Raw genomic sequence first — 20946 nt, 5'->3', positions numbered from 1 at the left:
TGAGGAAGTATTTACAAGGTGTCAGTATTTCAGAAGCACATTGTCAATTATCCTGCTGACTATGACACAAGTATGAGATGAGATACCTTAGGCTGATCAATGCCGAACAGTATTTTCCAGTGTTGTAGTTGACCTATCTATGTGGTCTCTGAGTAATTCTGCTACTGTGAGCAGTAGGGTCCCTTTATGGGTCATACAAAACAACAGAACACACAGGCAGTTAGCACATTTCTATTGCTGATGAGAAGTAAGTTACAAAATATCACAAATCACTGCTTGTGAATTCTGAAATATGTCATACTTTAAGACTTTACTGAGTGAGACTGTTGTCAAACACAAGGTGACACGTCATACTGTATTGCCCATTATAGGACAGGTTGGAGTATCAGGGAAAAATCAGGGTACTAGATTCTCTTCTGCAAAGAGGCTGTTCTACATTACAGTAACACAGTATGATCATCTCTACTACACTGCAATGTAGGGGCAGAGACAAACAAAGAACGTGACCACTTAAGACCATCTGAGTCCATGTATGATTATTCTTTGGATACACTGTATTTTATCATGTCAGATTTACAAAATACTAGTATCGCCTCAGATATCAGGCATAAGGAATTAAACATAGTATACACAGATTGAATGTTTTCACAATATGCCTTTAAACATGTTATGGATGTGAAAAGAACTTCCATTGCGACAATGTATAGAAGGATACACTTCCTTGCTCTCCATTATCAATGAGCAATACATTAGCAGTCTCCTGCATTGTTTAGATCACTTCATGTAACAAAGACGCATGAACAATTGGCTGGCCTATCCCAATCAACCTTTGTGGACTGGTTGTTGGACAATTCAGTGTGTTACAGATAAAATATGGATAACACAGGCTTAAAACTCCATTCACAAACTCACTGAATTTATCTGACCAAACATTAATTCATCTTTCACACTCAAAGAACGGAGTATTTTTTGCAGTATGACATCAAAGGCACACATGTATATACATACACATTTGTGATGGAGATGAGCACATTTATCACAGTCTTATCTGTGTACAAATGGAACAAGCTAAAATAGTTTCCACAAACCATTATGCCTAATATACACAATATCAATACAGAGGAATCTGTGTTCTGGAACTGTTATTGAGTCTGTATCAACTTAATGCTTGGAAGAAGCCTGTTAGATTCACACACACGTGAATGTTTCACAAACACTTAGGTCTGTTGACGTTGTATGTCATGTTGTATCGATGGCTTCAGCATCTAGGTTGGCTGTCCAGGCCACCAAGTCATCCACCTCCTTCTCCCATGGTTCATCCTTGGTGTTGAGAGCAGGCAAGGCACTGTCCAATACTATGTCAGGTGCAGGAGCTGGAACAACAATATTTCTCAGGCTTCAAGATTATCACTGACTCTTTTATCATGAAACCACTCATTCAGTTCTGGGTTTATGTTCCGAAACCATGACCAAAAACATTGCCTCATCTGTTAAGCAACACCAACACTGCTGTCTCTCTTATGACTTACTCACTAGTTTGATTTACTTTAATATTTAACTATGGTATTATTAGCATCATATTTTGTAGTTTGCCAACACAGTCCTCACTTGGAGAAACTCTGGGAGGAAGGTATATCTTCTTCATTCGTTCCAGTCTGTTGAGTTTAGCTGCTTTCTCTTCCTCTGCTGAAGGTCTCATCCCAAAACGTCCATACATCAGAGCAGAGTGTCTGGAATAACATCATAATTTGGAATGAAATAACACATGTAATGCAGTTGGTTAGTTGGTTGTTTTGAAACATACCATTTTCAGAGGATGTATTTTGTTTCATAAAAATGAGGTCTAAATGGTCTTTTCCATGAAAAGGTCATAAAAGCAGCAATATGTTTTTATTCAAGGGGAAAAGACAAAAAGATCATTATTCTGAATTCCTTTGTTTGCTCTTCATCTTTAAGGAGGGAAAGAGGGCTAGACTAATTCTTTCAGAACAAAAACAAAGTATGATGTTCAGGAAAACCATCAATGTCATGATCTCTGATAATCTTTCCCCAGTATCAGAAGCTCGACTGGTAGTCTCTTTGAATGTGCTACAGATGTTCTGTGTTGTAGGTGATCAACTATGTGACCCAACACACCAAAGACTTGGTTTCAAGTCTTTGAGGGGCATTTAGAAGTGAAATGCATAAGAATGAAGATTTTATGGATGTCAACTTCTTTATATGAGAACACAACGTTTCGGAGTTAATGCTTACTCCTTCATCCCCCTGATGAAGGAGTAAGCATTAACTCCGAAACGTTGTGTTCTCATATAAAGAAGTTGACATCCATAAAATCTTCAAAGACTTGGTTGCTGTCCATGTCATCTACTACCATGTACCTCAGACAGTAGCCTACCAATCTGTCAGAAGCATCTGTTTGTAATGGCTGTAGGTATACAGGATGCCATGGATTTTATGAGAATAAGCACCTGGACTTTGTGTGGGAAGCTGTCCAGAGAATTCTGTAACATACATCTGCTGCCTGGTAGATTGAAACACAAAGAGATGGTGTAGTGTAGACTCCAGCCATGTTAAGTAGACTATTCAAGGACAGTTCGCCTTTCACAAGGCAGAGGAAAATGCCTTCTCCATATCCTATTGTGCTGGCAACCCATCTTACCAGCTTGCTCAAATGGAAGTTTCACTATTACCAATGCCAGTAAACACAAGGTACATAGGGTTCATGACAAAATGCTGTGAGATGATATAAACCAGCAGCATTAGATTTGTGTGAAATTTTGAGTGGGTCCAAATTGATAAAAATAATGTTTCTGGACCCCCTCCAATGTTAAATAGATGGGCAGATGTAAAATAGAGGGGGTCCTCACTGAATTTGTTGAGTCAAAACACTCCAAAACCCTCTCTTGAGCCAACACTGATCCAGCCTCTGGTAGAAACTTCAGCTTTTGTTCCTTTAGTCTGAACACAAACAGCATAACCTGAAGTTCTGGTATATATATCAGTAGACCACCTGTTCTCACAGGAATGGAAACACAGCATTAATTTGGTGGCATCCTGTAGTTGTCATTGTCTGCATTAAATAGTGGCGAAGCTGTCGTATGCACTTTTCATGCTGCAAACAGCATATCGGAAATAACCTCCACATTGTACAATACCTAGTAAATAATGTCTGAGTGTCTGCAGGGCCATCCATTTGGAGTAACGTTTTATATTCAAGCTTTCCTTCAAACAGTCCAAATGTGCAGCATGAGCACTGTTGGAGTAAAGTGAAGCTGTAGTAGTAAAATGTCGGGGGGCCTCAGATTGTATGAAAAACCTGACTATAAACAACTTGGAAAAGTCTTGCTGATAACCCAGTCCTCTGGAAAACAGTTCCTTATTTGGTTGTGACTAAGATACCACCTACTGGTGGTGTATCACCTGATGCATAGGGTGTGGATGATATATTCCTTGTTGACATAACAAGTATTGTGAGCCTGGGTTGTCATCAGGGTGATCAAAAGAGTGTCACAAGATTTTCTGCATCCCTCCAGGGTCAAGGAGCAGTACACAACCGTGTACAGAAGCCAAAGTGGTAGTTATAACAGACTTGGTCAGAATGTATTAGGGTCGATAGTTCCTTGCTTGCTTAGGAACTAGTTTTTTTCATTAGGATGAGTATGATACCTACTCCTGCATCTGTTTCTTGACCTGCAGTTGGATCTCTTCTGGGGGAAGTCCCATATGTACTTGCTGCAAAATTGGTTTGTCACGGATCGTCTCCAACACTGTATCAGTAAACAATCAAATATCAACATATGAAAACCATGTGAATTATCTTATGTTAGATACAGCACAATTTGAAATTCCCACAGTATAACACATAATAATGCACCAAAAGGACAGAAACTTCTAATATGAGTCAAGTTCTGTCCTCAACATACTGGCAGTTACTTATGTTTATGACCATCATGGGATGAGTCAAGAACAACTGATATAAAAATGGCACAGACCATATTTAGAGTATGAAAAGTACATACAAGGATTTTTGCTCTGATCTCTAGCCTTGGAGGTAGCCAAACCACACCATGTTGTGTGGTAGTCATCGAAGGAGAGCTTTGAGATGCGGGGTGGCACTGTGCAGACCCGAGTGGATGTCTCTCTCTTCATAGTTTTGGCGTCTATGTCTACTTTGCTTTGAGGCTGAGGCAGCACTCCAGCTAACAACAAAACACATAAACATGAAGCCAACAGAACCATACAGTAAGGATACCACATATTGAAAATAGAGTGAAAGTAAACAAGCCTATTGGAATTCTGATTAATATACAAAACAACAAACATTTCCCCTAAATGTAAAGCCCACATGGGCAGAAATATTTTGCTACCTTAAACAATTATCTATGAAATCCACTGCCAGTTTACTGATACCTAATGAAACGGATATATCATAGTAACATGCGAAGTAATGGTCCATAATGGAAAGGGAAGGTTAAAATACTTTTGCTCATCAAAGCTTAAAGGTGAAAGAGAACTTTAAAATAAAAATGGAATTACTATGCACATTTAGTAAACTAAATTTTAAATGTATATCTTTAGTCATGAAGTAAAGAAAAGTGTGGTTGTGTGATTTGTAGGATGAAACTACTGAAAGACAAAATGTAATTTTTACATTATCATCAACATAACAAAGATACACAAAGTATCACTGCCTTTGGTGAAGCAGTTTTTGCTGGTATTTCATTTCTGAAAAATTGTCAACATGGCAAAACTTGTACAAGCGATAGTGCCTAAGAGAAACAATAAAATTATCATATAAAAGGGAAACATAACTGATAATCTACACAATGTGTACGCTTGATCATTGTGATAATGATTATGAGTTCACTGGCCACGAGGGGGGCATGGGTTGATGTACCCTCGATGTCTATTCGGGCTCAGGGAACAAAAACAAACATCAAGGGTACAACAACCATGGTTACCGGTGAACAATGTATAAATGTTACCTAAAACCTGATCATACACTTCAGTCAACCTGTGTGAATCAAACAATTCAAACCTTGCACCTTGCTGTTTTTTTCCACAGGTATTGTCTTGGTGGAGTGGTTGCGGTGTAGTATTCTTAATATTCACAGGGACTACATTTGACCGTTTTGTTAAAATTTATTCATTGGAATGCAAGGAAAATAGCCATCGCTAGATTTTGCAGACGACACAAGAAAAAAAGATTTAGAGTTATCTCCCTTCCATCAATTTGAATTTGCAAAACTTTGTAATTTCCATGCATCATGAGTGATTCATTGTTATTCAAGATAAAGACGTACTACCACATAGTACCAAATAAGTTGCCACTGGCAGCAGGGTACACTGAAATGTTCCTTGCTTGTAAATGGGGTACAACACTGAAGAGCTCTTAGCCAATCAGAAAACGACATTTATGTGTGAGATAAGATATAGCATTATGTATGGTTTCCAGATTCAAACACAAATAGTAAACACAGAAATCTACATTCAGAAATCTGTTAATCACAAGAAAAGAACAATCAATACATGATTTTTTATGAGCATATTTAAGTCACAGTCTTACACATGTTAAGTTGGCAGCAGCAGCAAGTACCTGGCACTAGAAGTAAGTATACTCATTTGTCACTTTATCAGAATTCTTGAAACACACCTGTCTCCATCTTTGGTTTCACATTTGAGCTAAAGTGAATTGGCTTTTACCAGATCAGTATCATAATCCAAACCAAACGGTCCTATCACTGCATAAAAGATCAAGACTGCCAAGAGCAGAAATGTCTAATTACTTCATACTCTTAACAGCACATGCCATGTTATTCGCACCTCAGTCATTGGACTAAAAATACAAATGTTTACAACAACTTCTACTGCCACCAACACCACTCATGCATAATAATATACATTTTCTTTTCCTCTTAGGAGACAAAGCATGATCCTTAACCTTTAGGCCACTGCCATATAATCCCACTGTATTTAAATTAATTTCTATGCCATTCCTACTACATAATTGTTCTAAAGTTACATCTGTCTTGGCCATGTGGTTGTGACTCTTACCTTCCATCCGCTGACTAGCAGCAACACAGTCCTGCACCATCTGTCGGTAGGTGTGGGGTGAGTGTTGCAGCATTTCCACAGCCTCCATATTCACAGCTCCAATCAAACTTGGGTTGGACAGTAGTGACTAAGGAGAGATGAGTACCAAAAAATCACTGCCTTGCAAGTAATCATGTGCTGCCATTGATGTTCTGAAAATCCTCTTCAATGTCATACATTTCCAATTGATTAACACATAGAAGTTGTATTGCTATTATGAACAGGTCAAAAGGGCCACAAGAATGTCAACTGTAAACCAAAAGTCACTATGTTCTGTAATCTGATTGGTTGAAAAATGTGATCAAATGGTATTTGAAGACTATTCGTTGTGTATTGACACGTAGAACCATTGCAAACAATTGTTTTGTTGTGTCCTCAACAGCGGTGACATCATTCAAAACATATTGTGGCATAAAGTTAGAATGACGTCACAAGTGAGCAACTCAAGATGCTACCATGGGAACCAGCTGAAACAGCCAGCTGATGACACTTCACTGTTGTACCTGTACTTGATGTAAACGAGTGCAGACAGTAAAACCCTTTGGTTTACTTTTTTGTTTACAACGGAATATTTCAGTTCGAAATGTATTCCCATGCTTCAAATACTCAATAACACCCAAAACACATGATGTTTATCTCCTAAAAGGGACGCAAACCTCTAGTCACGAGACCCACTTCAAAAAGTCAAAAGGGCCTCACACCCCTAGTCAAAAGAGCCCCATGTACATCTTTTTTTCAAAATTATTGGAAAAAGTATCTATCAAAATTAGAACTAGATGTATAATCTTTTACAGAAATAATTTTGAAAAATGATGTTATTATCATTATTATTATTTCATTGTTTCTACAGTGACCTTTTGACTTTTGAAGCAGCCCTTTTGACTAGGGATTTACATACATTTTGACTTTCTTGTGGCCCTTTTGTCATACAGTCCTTTTGACTAGGACCCTTTCCGTTGACATATGGGTGCATTGTTATCCCATCTACCCAGCCCTAAATGAAGCAAATCTAGATAACCTCAGATTCTGAATCTCCCATCGCAACATGGGCTCTTTTTCAGTTTGAAAATGGAATTACTAATCAGACACAAAGCATTACCTTTGGGACATCTAATGACGTATAGCACCTGTCTATTTACTGACTTGAAGGGGTTGTATATCGATTGACACTGTAGTCTGTATCTGTATGGACAACAAAGTCATGGTGATGCTGCCTTCTAATCTGTATAGACAACAAAGTCATGGTGATGCTGCCCTCTAACCTGAATGGCCAACAAACTCATGGTGATGCTGTATCCTTCCTTCCACTTCTCAAAGTTATCTAGGAAGTCAATGCAAGGCCTGCCTGTGATCATGTCAACTGAAACAAAGCTTTTATAGATGTACATGTCAGTGTTTGCAATACTTCAATTTAGCAGTTGGCCATCAGGGCCTTCTGCCGCCTGCAAGCCTTAAAATCTGCAGGCTCTGAATGAAATCGGCAGGCCCATTCTGTTGAAGTCAAACCAATAAGAACAAAATAGACTCCACTGTACACAGTTTCACTCTGTTTCTATAAAATCAGTTAGTGAACCCTATGACGCAGAGAGACAGTTTCATTTGTTAAACAGTGGTGTTAACATTCATAAATGCAAAGCGTGGAGATACTACAAAGTGAAACTGTAAGTAATCGTAACATGACGGATCATGGATGATTCTCGAACATTAATATAGGGAAAAAACAAGGGAAAGATTCCAGTTGTGAAAAAAGACAGATCATTCACTGAAGGCCACAAGGGCCTGCAAATATATGAAACTGCCGGCAATGCAATTATTATGGTACCGATGGTACATGTACCATGCATGTAGATCAATGGAATTGAGTGTCATACATCATTATTAGAAGATCCCAATAATATACAAGCTATTCTAATTCATAAGTGCTAATGCACTGCCAAAATATTCCTGCCATATTAAAATAAATGTATCCTGCTAAATTAGTTCTGGTTATCGCACACATCATTCAGACAGATAATCAGAGCTCGGTAGTTCATCAGACATATGTAATCATAATCCTCACCAACAAACAGCAGAAACAGCAAAATGAGACGCTCATCAATTAATACAGTGATCAAGCCGATTGAGGCTACTTCCTGTTAAGACACGCATACAAGTATGTTGTTTACATTATGAGTAGTGACACTGCATCAATCGTGTTGATTCAACAAACACAACAATAAAGTTTAATATCATGTTTCACATACTGATAATTCATTGACAATCACTGATGCAAGCTGGATTGACTGTTTGACTGATTATCAGTCCAGCACTATGCTAAATCCAGATATCCGCCATAAACAGGATTTCAAGGTTTGTGCAAAAGAGGTCATATGTTTGGCCTTAAGGTGTGTGAAACAAGCTGTAATGTTTAGCTTCAGAAGTCAAAAGGTGAAAACCGACTGACGAGCAGATGAATGACACAATGGCAAACAGTCATTGCAAGTTCCAGTCACCGAGCTCACTTGGACATGTATCAGGGGAGACTAAACATTCAAAGATCTACGGCAGAGTATGTTTAGTATAAAAGTTCATATCATCAAACATAATAATTTTAATTGTTCTAAGCTGCATTTGTTGAGAGAATTCAAGAAATGAAGTCACAATCTGATGATGAAAGATGATCCAAGACTGACATTACTAAGTAAACTGTTAACAAGAGTCATCAGAAGATGACATATCCCCCCAGCTCCCACATGTTTGAAAGGACAAATAATATGAGAGTTACTCATTGTTTTTTTAAAACTAAGTTTGAATTGTTTCCATGGAGTTCATGAAAATTATAAATGCCACATATCTGTAACCAGCAAAGTCACAATTTCAAGATCTGTCTCATATATCTGCCAAGATCTGTTGAAAGATATGAAATGGTTTTCAAGTTGTGCTCTGGGAACGAAGCCCACACCTCCATTTTGAGACTAAGTCCGAAACGTTTCCATGGAAACCGAGAAAATACTACATCACAAAAACCTTTAAAAACCAAAAGGCACCACTTTGGGGTCTACCACACATATCAAGAAAGTTTTACTAACAGATATTAGGAAGTTTTTGAGTTCTGCTCTGGAAATGAAACACACCCCCTCTTTTCAGACTAGGTCCAAAACGTTTCCATGGAAACCAAGAAAATAATAAATCACAAGATCCTGTACATAGCAAAAGGCACCACTATAGGTTCTGATTGATATATCTACCAAGTTTTGCAGAAAAATATTGAACGGTTTTATAATTCTGCTCTGGAAACAAAGCCCATCCCTCCATTTTGAGACTAAGTCTGAAACGTTTCCATGGAACCCAAGAAAATAATAAATCACAAAAACCCGTAGAGAGCAAAAGGCACCACTTTGGGGTCTGCAACATATCTGCCAAGTTCTACGGACAGATACTAAGAAGTTTTTGAGTTCTGCTCCGGAAACAAAACACACCTCTCACTTTTCAGACTATGTTCGAAACGTTTCCATGGAAACCGAGAAAATAATAAATCACAAGATCCTGTACATAGCAAAAGGCACCACTTTAGGTTCTGACTGATATATCTACTAAGTTTTGCTGAAAAAATATTGAACGTTTTTTGAGTTCTGCTCCGGAAACGAAGCCCACCCCACCATAAGACTAACACCAAAGTAATCCATGGAAAAACAAAAAAACATATAAATGCCAAAAATCTGTAAAAAGCAAAAGGCACAACCATAGGCTGAGACTACTATATCTATCAAGTTTTGGTCTAAAACTATTGAACGGTTTCTGAGTTATGCTCCGGAAACCAAATGATTACGGATGGACGGACGAGGCAGATGAGGCGTCGACTATATCTCCCCTGCATTACATGCCAGGGATATAAAAATACATGATATGATAATGAATGATGAATCGACAGACATCATAAAGACATGTCTCATAAGAGACTTGAGAACATTCTGATGAAGAAAATAGGCACGACGAAAGTTTAAGGTGCTGGTTTCCGTGACTTCTGATTCCTGATCAGAAATGCCCCAGACTTGTTATGTCTCATGAGTATTTACATTATTCTAAAACAAAGCACAGTTGTTTTGGTGTGCTATTTCTAACCATCTATTCACCACTATGAGTTCACTACAATTAGTCAGAGAATAATACAGGTGGACCTCCTCCAAAAGTTCACACTATATGTTAAGTGATTAATGCACTGTGAAAATATCAAAGCTAAACATTATGTGAAAACTCAAATATGTGTGTTGTGCCAAGGGATTCATCTAGGATTCAAAACTCAATGTCCTTATCAGGGCAATTTGAAGCACAGTGGAACACTAATCATTATCTGGCTTCGCTGTTCAACTTTTTACACCAGTAAAGGGACTTATGCTGCAAAATGACTGGCAACCAACAACATCAATTCAGACCACCATAGCGTGTTTCTGACACTTTCAGTCAGCTCCTGCACATTCCTGTTAAGCAAATTGAGCTGCATGAGCTATTTTATGACGCTTAGTAAGATACTCACTGTTGGGATGGAATGGGATGGTATGAAAACACACTTGCGGTGGACGGATGTTGTAGTTCTCATCAAATTTGATGTAGAGACGAAAAATTCCTCCTAATAAAAGGAAGCACGCCAAGATATGGGTTAGAGGTGAATTACTGACTGTAAGTTAGAAATTTGTTTTAAATAGTTTGCATAAAATATTGCATGTTTCTATGCACTTATGTATTACTTCTAAAGGCAAATGCTAATAGCTAACTGAGCAGTGCTTATGCAGTGTTAAACAATAACCACTCACTCACAGTTTGTAAATGTCTCTCCTAATAAATATGTAATCTTATAAATAAAAATATATTTTGTACTTATCCTGACTCATGTTTATTATGCTTATCTCCTCCCTCTATGCAAAGATAGTGGAACACTTGGAATCTCATTGAAGTTTGCTTCTTGAAGCAGACATACAATCAAACCCATGAATAGCCTCCCTTTGCCCTTGGCACTGTTATCAGTCACATGACCTGCCATGCTTGTCATTCTCTCCGACTTCAAGCCTGAAATGTGAAACTGCAGGAATGCATGCTGTATATAGACACCAAGATGCCTGCAAGATATCTTGCAGGGCGATTAAGGAGAGATGACAAGCATGGCAGGTCATGTGACTGTTAAGGGTGCCAAGAGCAAAGGGAGGCTACTTGCGGGTGAGTGTGATTGCACTTCTGCTTCAAGGAGGGAACTTCAAAGGGAATCCAAATGTTCCACTGTCTTCACACAGAGGGAGGAGATAAACATTATAAGCATGAGTGAGGATAAGGAAAATAACAACAACTCATACTTATAAATGGTTATGGCCTGGGAACGCGAAATTTGACATAGATACCCCTAAAAACAGTGTCCGGTACATTTTATCATTTGTTCAGTAACCTTATAAACATCACTGCTAAAAAACAATAACCACTCACACTTATACACATCACTGCTAATAAACAACAACCACCCAGACTTATAAACATCACTACTAATAGACAATAATCACTCACACTAAAATACGTCACTCCTAATAAACAATCACCACTCACACTTATACACATCACTACTAATAAACAACAACCACCCAGACTTATAAACATCACTACTAATAAACAACAACCACCCAGACTTATAAACATCACTACTAATAAACAACAACCACCCAGACTTATAAACATCACTACTAATAAACAATCACCACTCACACTTATACACATCACTACTAATAAACAACAACCACCCAGACTTATAAACATCACTACTAATAAACAATCACCACTCACACTTATACACATCACTACTAATAAACAATCACCACTCACACTTATACACATCACTACTAATAAACAATCACCATTCACACTTATACACATCACTACTAATAAACAATCACCACACACTTATACACATCACTACTAATAAACAATCACCACTCACACTTATACACATCACTACTAATAAACAATCACCATTCACACTTATACACATCACTACTAATAAACAATCACCACTCACACTTATACACATCACTACTATAATAAACAACAACCACCCAGACTTATAAACATCACTACTAATAAACAATCACCACTCACACTTATACACATCACTACTAATAAACAATCACCACTCACACTTATACACATCACTACTAATAAACAATCACCATTCACACTTATACACATCACTACTAATAAACAATCACCACTCACACTTATAAACATCACTACTAATAAACAATCACCATTCACACTTATAAACATCACTACTAATAGACAATAATCACTCACACTAAAATACGTCACTCCTAATAAACAATAACCACTCACACTTAAGTACGTCACTCCTGATAAACAATAATCACTCACACTCATAAACGTCACTGCTAACAGAGCAGTGCTGATGCAGTGCTAAACAATAACCACTCACTTACAGATGCAAAATGTTTGTGTACCTTCCCATAAGGTGTCCTTCAAACCTTTGATCTTGGCAACCCATTCAAACACATTATCTTCATTCAGAGGAAAAACTTCAATGCCCTGAAATACAACAAAGTGGTAGAGGGCCATATGCACTCTTTTAAGATTTATTAATCAATAGAGAAACCATTAAAGAAGTTGATAACACTTAGGTATAACACTTTAAAGCAATTTGTTCTTGGAAAGTACATACAGGTGCCATGACAAAAACATAGTCTAGTGATCAATTGTCTGAGAAGATTGAAATACCATTTATGTCAGAAAACGCTAAATACTTTATAAGTCCTTTACATAACAACTTTTTTATTACTGCTGTCACATATGGGATAACTGTATGATTGAACACACAAAATCACTGGAAAATTTACATTTCAATGCATTAAGAGCTGTGCGGCTCAAGGCATCAGTCACAATAAAATAAACAAGGAAGCCAATTACAGCACACCTATAGAAAGAACCTTTTATAAAATGTATTACTGTCTGATTCCTGATTATCTGTACAAACTTGTACCAGGTAGAAAATTTGAACAAAGCAACAGTACTTCCATTTAAACTGTTAACTGTCAAATGTAAAGATACTGTCAATCATTTTTACTGGGCATGATTATGTCGTGGAATTCATTGCCTGATGAAGCTGTTAAAGTGACTTCCCAACAGACACACAACTGAATTGATTTTGGTACTAGATCATCTACTGTCGCCTCGCCTCTGACCTAAACACAAACAGATATAATCACCATATATCAGAAACATCTGTGTAATCATGTAGTTGTTATAATACTTCAGGAACAGGTATGTATTTTTATATTGAAATATACTGTTAAAACTGCATATTGAATAACTCAACTAATAGTAACATTTCCAAGACAGTACACCATGGGAATGTGAACAGGAACCTTGGTTTACAGCTGAAAACTTTAATATTGTCTATCAGTGGAGATTCAGATGATTCACAAAAACTGATCAGTTTGATCTGCGGAAAATTGCCATCCCTGACAGACACCAGTTCATTTCTATGAGTAACCATTTCCAGTGATTATCACCACCACATATATATACTATGTACCCCATGTTCTACATAACTGGATTTTCAGTTGCAGCTTATTTCATTGCTAGACAACACCTTAACAACCATACTCAGTATTCAGTCATACATCAGATATAATGTATGATGTTCATGTTGTTTCAGTACTTTTCCTCAGTACTATTCTTTTGTTGTTGAATTATTTCATTTATGTATCAAGCTATTGTAATAATGTACTGGAGCAGTGTTCATATAAGCCACTTGGCTTGTTAACCTATCCAGGTGCTATTTAATGTGTCGTGTAGTATCAGCGAGTGTTGAGTACACGAACACTATCTTTTGTTTCTTTTGTGACATGAATGACAAAAAAGCACATCCCTCAGTCATGACTATGATGGATATAAACAAAAGACATAAAATCATAATCTGTCAACAGGGAAGGTTTCCTTGTTACCTGACTAGTCTTTGGGCAACATGACAGCATCTGGTGTTCATTTTTATGGTCTTATTCATGGTGTTGAAGGACATACAGTCCCTCTATGGTCTTTTTGTATACATACAGAATTCTGTGTCTACTTAGGTATATAGAGTTCTACAGTCTTTGGTCTACAGAAAGACAACTATGTGGGTAAGGACAAAGAAATGACACAGTCACATATAATATTAGCATATTTACTAGTATAGTGCATTTCATCTTAAATACTTTTAAAATTTGACTTTTTCGCTTGTGTATTTATATTATAGTTACTTATCCTATCTCATGTTATGCACTTTCTCTTTTTCTAATGCCCATGGGGTCGAAATGACCAGGAACCAGGACCATCTATATCCCAGCTTCATCTATATCCCAGCTTCATCTATTTCCTAGCCAGTCACAGGTAGCTCATGCAGTACACGGAAATGTGGTCCAACAGATCACATGATTTCTGTTTATCTTCATTCTGTGCCTGGGAGCCAGAACCATCCCAGTGATCTGCATATCTGGGTTGGTCAGACAGAATCTGAGAAAGCATCAGTGTGTATGATCACAGGAGTGACTGAAGTTCCAAGATCATATGAACGTTGATAATTATAATGTAGCCACAGCAGTGGTAATGATGGTGATGTATGTAGGGAAAGCAGAACCCTTCCTTGAAGGTCAGAAATGTCAAAGATTGTCTGTGGTACAGCACTAGTATGAGAAGCAGTGTCATATGCCTTACAGTGAAACTCATAACTCACCCACTTGTAATCATAACGTCAACAATTAAAGGTGTGATGAGTCACTGCAATCACTTTGCAATTTCAATACCCTTTGACAATTAGATATTTCTGCAGATGTACCAAATGTGACCAACACATATAATCTGAGTGAGAATATATCAATATGTTTTCTGTAAGGGTAGAACCAGTGGGCCATGGTTTGTGCAGATTTGTGATGCCAATGAACCAACACCTAGCAGGCCAAACCTGCGCACAGATGTATCTTCTTGGTGACCTGAAGTCTGTGGAGGACTCAACAGAAGTGACCCATCACAGGAAATGCGTAAGCATTCATTCCTGTCCAGTATATTACTGGAGAATTGATCCCAAGCGAGTGCATCCAGAATTGGAGACGAAAACTTGGGCAATAAAATGAATACTGATAAGATAAGTAAATCATTTCCATGGAAACCAGAAAAATCAAAAATGACAAAAATCTGCAAATAGCAAAAGGCACCACTTTGGGGTCTGCAACACATATTTGCCAAGTTTTGCTGAAAGATATTGAGAAGTTTTTGAGTTGTGCTCCGGAAACGAAGTCCATCCCTCCCTTTTGAGAGTAAGTACAAATCATTCCCAATGGAAACCCAGAAAAATCGCCAATATCTGCACCACCTTGAGGTCGGCCTAACATATCTGCCAAGTTTTGCAGAAAGATATTAAAAAGTTTTCAAGTTGTGCTCCAGAAACAAAGCCCATCCCTCCCTTTTGAGACTAAGTCTGAAGTAGTTTTCCAGTTGTGCTCCAGCAACAAAACAAAAATCTCACTTTTGAGACTGACTCTGAAACTTTTTCATGGAAACTGGGAAAATAATAAATCACAAAAAACCTGTAAATAGCAAAAGGCACCACTTTAAGTTCTGACTGATATATCTACCAATTTTTGCTAAGCATCATCATTGAGACAGGCAAGACAGGTTGAAGAAGGATCAGCAAAGTAGTGTGGACTGATGTCATAAATGGGTCCTGCCTGGACTCTCTTGGAAGCCAGGAGGGTGTCAAGATGATGCTACTTACAAAAGTAATGTGACTTTGACCACAACCTTGCTTCCGAGGAAGAATTCGTTATGTTACAAAATCCTTTTGATCATCAATCATTTACAAGAACTAGTAAGTAGTTATAGTAACTCGATGAAAACAAATCTTAAAAGCATCTTCTACCTTGGTAGGTGTCGAACCATGAGATTTAATATGTAGATGCTTCCACAACGCTCACTTCGCACTCACAAACAAAATATTTAGCATGAACAGTGGGGCCAGTGGCCATGGTGATACCATCACCCTACACCTGGGAGCATTTAATGGCAACACAACATTTCGGCATATCTTTGTTGAAGTTAGGAAATCAGGAAATTGACGAACTTGTAACACATTTTATATACAACTAACTGAAAATCCTTCCTCACATGACATCAGTGTGGTTCGCGGCAGTGCTCTGGCGACAGAGTTATGTAACCTGCATGTGGTTTAGTTGGCGGGTGAGAGTGAAGCAGATGATTTTTTGGCAACTTTTAATTAACCTGGTTAAACAACTTTTTTATTCAGATGTCCAAAATTATGAGACAAATCATCAGAGTTTGCACTATCGATTTCATGTGCCTGTGCAAATTCTTAGATTTTGTGTTTGTACGCAATTCATCAGTCTCAAATGGAATCAAACAAACTATACCTTGCTAAGAATAGAGAGGAAGTGAAGGGAAATCTTTGTTGACAAGGCTCCAGAAAACAAAAGAAAAAATACTGAAGATGCAGAGAGACATCATTCAACAGCAAGACTCATGACAAATGAAGATTTAACATATAATGATGTTTATGCACCTGATGAAATGAATTGTAATGAGGTTCAGTATTTTGCACTATTAATAAATGCATTGCTACATAAAAAATTTCGACATTCTATATTGTTTTACAAGTTTTAATTTTGCCAGTTTGAGTGTGAACTTCATCTGGCATTATTAAGCTGGCAATGGTGGGGAAATTTCATATTCAAAACTCAAAGTGGAACACCAAATGTGACATTTTGCCTTTTACATCATAATCCTAGTGTATCTACTAGGAATACATACCCATGGACCTTTTGATTTCAAGCTGTCAAATTCTTTCTCTATCAGGAGATGAGCTCTTGAATACATTGTGCCCGGACATCTGAAATATTTGATGAAAAAAAAATGTTAACAGCTGGTTATCTTGTTATGGAGTTATTGTTAGACATTTCATGCTGACTAGGCATTGTCTCAGTCAGCTTCTCTAAACTGACATAAGATTATTATAAAATATAGCCTTCCAGTCCATTCTTATTTGTTTCCTTGTCAGCTTGATCTAGCTCAGACACACTGGAAACTGCAATATTCACATCCTTAAACCTTCTGTGGTAAACATTTTTGTTTTCAATTCTAGTGGGAATAAAAAGGTTGATGCATATGCATGACAGACTCAGAGGAGTTGTTCTAAAACAAGCAAACAAGTTACTTAAATGATATACAAATTTTTGTTAGTATTTTTGATGACAAGAATGCAATTTTCTTGACACATAATGCTATATTCAGCTTTATTTCATCCTCTGTGAGTGTGAACAGTTGCCAGGTTTGGTTTATTTTCATATTGTTAGCAACAAAAACATATGACACATAACTGAAACAGAATTTTCCTTAACAGTTTCATACATTTTTTTGTTTTTGGATTGCAGCAATTACTCAGGCAATAGCATCAAGTGGTGTCTGCATCACACAGACATTGTGAATTCGGCATTACAAGGGTACAAGAATTCCATCGCCTGATGCCTGGGACAAGTCAGTTTTCATTCCGGACAATCAACTAATGGTATCTTACTTGTCCCTGGACTACTATATAATTTCAATGTATGGTTTCAAACTGTAAATAATCTTAACAAGCCTCATGTAAGAATGTCGAGTTTTGATTGGTCCACGTGACTCTGATAAAATACCATGTACATCCATCAGGATCCGCCAGCGGGAGTATACGACTTTTATACTCCCACTGCGAAAGTCATATCACCCTGGTACACCTCGGTGCCGACGCGAAGCGAGAAAAGCGTTCATCGACAAGCCTTTAGTAACGTGCGGTGCATTGAGGTCAAACGATCAGCTGGTGTCAACATAGCAGCAAGTCGATTCGATGCGTGTTGTTTTGTTTTGATTTAGTGAAAACATTCAGCTAGATAAATGCGTTATCACATTGTGTCGAGGGAAATACAGGGTTTTATCAGTCTGTGGCAAGTGGCTTTTCAAAATATTTTTGAACCCCTGCTTTACATGCTTGTAACTTTGTGTTTAGGATGAAGTTACTACATAAGTGACATGGTTTTCAGATGTGGTAATTATGACAACAGATGTTCTTTAGTGTCTAAAACAATACTATGACGATATATCAGACAAGTTCTTTCAAAGGCATTTAGAAGTTGGTGGAATCAAACTAAAATGCTTTATGGTTCAACGTCTTTATTATACAAGGTCACAACGTTTCGGGACAGTTCCTAGTGAAGTCACTATATATCACACATTTGCATCAAGTCAAATTTGACTGCCACATTTCTCGAGTGGTCAAACTGAACGATATGTACCTGAGTATTTTGTGTATACAGGCAAAACTTGAAGCTATTGTAACACGTAAAGAAATGGAGAGAAACGTTCCTGGTGATTCTACGGAAATTATGTAGATCAATGTTGTTGGTTTTTTAAAAATACAAATGATTTACTTTGTTATAGGGCGATTATTAATATTATTACCGGGTTGTTTACGGGAAATAAATGTGTCTGGTGTAATGAGGAGATATCTTAATGAGATACTAGTGCATCACGGTTGTTATTCATTCTTAATAACATCTTACCAAAATGTGTCGACTATGTGGATCCGAACTCATCAGATATACACGGACTTTTCCCGTGTCGTTCCTTTTCTTACAGTTGTATTGTTTAACTTCACGACGGGCATCTACGCATGCGTGATGGTAGCTTCCTTTCGGTTTGAGCTGGGCTCCGACTTCAGCTAACGAAAGAACGCAACCATGGAACTAGTCCAGTTAAAAAGCACCTGCCAAAATTGTCGTCTGCATGCAGCAACAGTTACTAACGCCGAAGTTTATGTGACAGTCAACACGGCATGACCTGTCTGGCGTATTTTGAATACAGATATGTACACAATGCACATGGGAAACGCTTAAACGATATATTGTATATGGTTATTGGCAGGAATGCATGTAGATAAGTGAGTAAATGCTCAACGACGGGTGCTTATAACTTGAATGCATAATAATTACATGCAAATTGGTTATTTAAAGGCCTGTTTCCAGAATGTTCCGTTTGAAATAGTACCTGTTTTTAGTGTGGATGTGTCTGACTTAAACAAGTTGGCAATTTTTGCGATATCTGTGACAGTGTTTCATTATCGTCCATTCATAGTGTATGGACCGTCCGCATGATAAGTGATATACCTTATACAAGTCGAAAATATCAGAGAACCCGAGTGTACATTGTCCATAAAGAATAGATACTGAACATACGTGGACCCAGACGGGGTGGCATGGGTGCGCAAATACCACACACACTGTTAAAACCACTGATATCATTATAATATTGTTGATGTACTTGCGTATTCCCCACACATCGCAATAACATTTCTCAATACTGTCGTCGTTAATAGAATTATGAAACATTAATGTCGACTGCATCAATATGCAAGTTACATAAAACCAAATTATGACTACTAGGCCTAACTGTTGTGGGTGATTGCCGTAATCTTCAAATAGACACTTGACGTCATTTGGCAAGCGATCGTTTTAGTAATATTTACAATATTCACATACATTGCAAGTAGATTTTCACAGTGGTTATAATGAAACATCAAGTGCATGTATAAAACTCACTTGGATATAATGATGTGCCATATACAGATTTCTTGTGAAGATAGTCATCAAAAGGCGACGTTAGTGTGTAAATAAAGTAACTTCATCAAACAAGTGATCTGATTTTCTTATAAAAAGCGACCTTGCAGAATGCAGAGACAATTAGTAAAGCAAACAAAAAAAACCGCACGTTTAGTATCTGTCTTGTACAGACCTGTTTCAATGTAACTAAGTCGAATTCTTTACATTAATTCTGTCTGCAAACGTACATGCGCTTGTACATGTCATTCAGTTTGGGGTACTGAAGAGGTCACAGGCATATAGTACAATACAAGGGTGTACAGTCACATAATACTTAAAACAGATCGTCTATTGTTGAACCCATGATAGATGTACGTTGATAGATATTTTACAGTTTGTAGATTTGTTGCCTTCAACAATAACTTTAATTTACATTCACAATCACTGATGCTGTAGGATGGAGGGATATATAATATTCTTGAATTGTGAAAATACGGACAAACGAATATAAAATGATGGTCATTTTCTGTCACACGTAAATCATAACACATACAGTCTGTTTTCTCGTGGAACATTTTATATCTGCCATTTTCTAATTTAATGCATGTGATGTACAACGACATTGTGCAGTTGCTGTCTTAAGCTTGTTACTGTTAACATCAAAGAGATAACACGATGCTATTAGAGCTGATTTTAAAGTGCTACATAATGGGGTTGAAGGTGACAGAGTTAGCGAGGCAGTCCAGAGTTGCAAGTACATATCTTGTAGCCTTTGTGTTACAGATTTGATAAATACATTTAGGAGGCTAAAACATCAAGTTTAAAAGCATATCCAAATCCACATCTTCCAAGCAAATGTCACCCAAAGAAACATGTTTAGCGCGTGCCAATCATGGTTCCACGGCACACAGCGGAATATTTTACATGCGCTTCTCTGCACCTTGACTTCACGCCCCTTCAACCAATTTATTCTTGAAGCAGTAAATATGTCAAATGAACCGCAACGAAACGATGTCTCTGTGCTCGTATTTTTACATTACTGTTTGAAAGAGTTGATACAAACATTGGTGGCATTTTACCTTCAATCTCGCATGGCCACTGTGGTTATGTTTACTCTGCCTGTCGTGAACTATTCCTCATGTTGTCAATATCAACCATCACAGTAATCGAAGGCGTAAGGCACAACATGTTATTCAGAATCACTGCC

At 37.6% G+C, this 20946-nt stretch overlaps 1 protein-coding gene across 2 annotated transcripts; it reads right to left on the bottom strand.

Annotated features, from left to right (window-relative positions):
- Positions 1-217: 217 nt before the first annotated feature.
- On the bottom strand, positions 218-20913 carry LOC137290579 (ubiquitin-conjugating enzyme E2 U-like). Of its 2 annotated transcripts, none has more exons than XM_067821619.1 (10): positions 20819-20913; positions 16924-17002; positions 12567-12651; positions 10607-10699; positions 7356-7453; positions 6055-6181; positions 4020-4199; positions 3671-3767; positions 1609-1730; positions 218-1373 (listed from the first exon to the last, which is right to left on the bottom strand). In XM_067821619.1, the coding sequence occupies exons 2-10, from the start codon at positions 16987-16989 to the stop codon at positions 1240-1242; spliced, it is 1002 nt and encodes a 333-aa protein (XP_067677720.1). In that variant the 5' UTR covers positions 16990-17002; positions 20819-20913; the 3' UTR covers positions 218-1239. The 2 variants fall into 2 exon arrangements, with proteins under 2 accessions (XP_067677720.1, XP_067677719.1); XM_067821618.1 differs by lacking the exon at positions 20819-20913 and adding an exon at positions 18705-18862.
- Between the last annotated feature and the right edge of the window lie 33 nt (positions 20914-20946).

Source organism: Haliotis asinina, chromosome 7 (assembly GCF_037392515.1).
Source record: "Haliotis asinina isolate JCU_RB_2024 chromosome 7, JCU_Hal_asi_v2, whole genome shotgun sequence".
Taxonomy (NCBI): domain Eukaryota; kingdom Metazoa; phylum Mollusca; class Gastropoda; order Lepetellida; family Haliotidae; genus Haliotis; species Haliotis asinina.
This window is presented reverse-complemented; position numbering and strand designations above follow the sequence as displayed.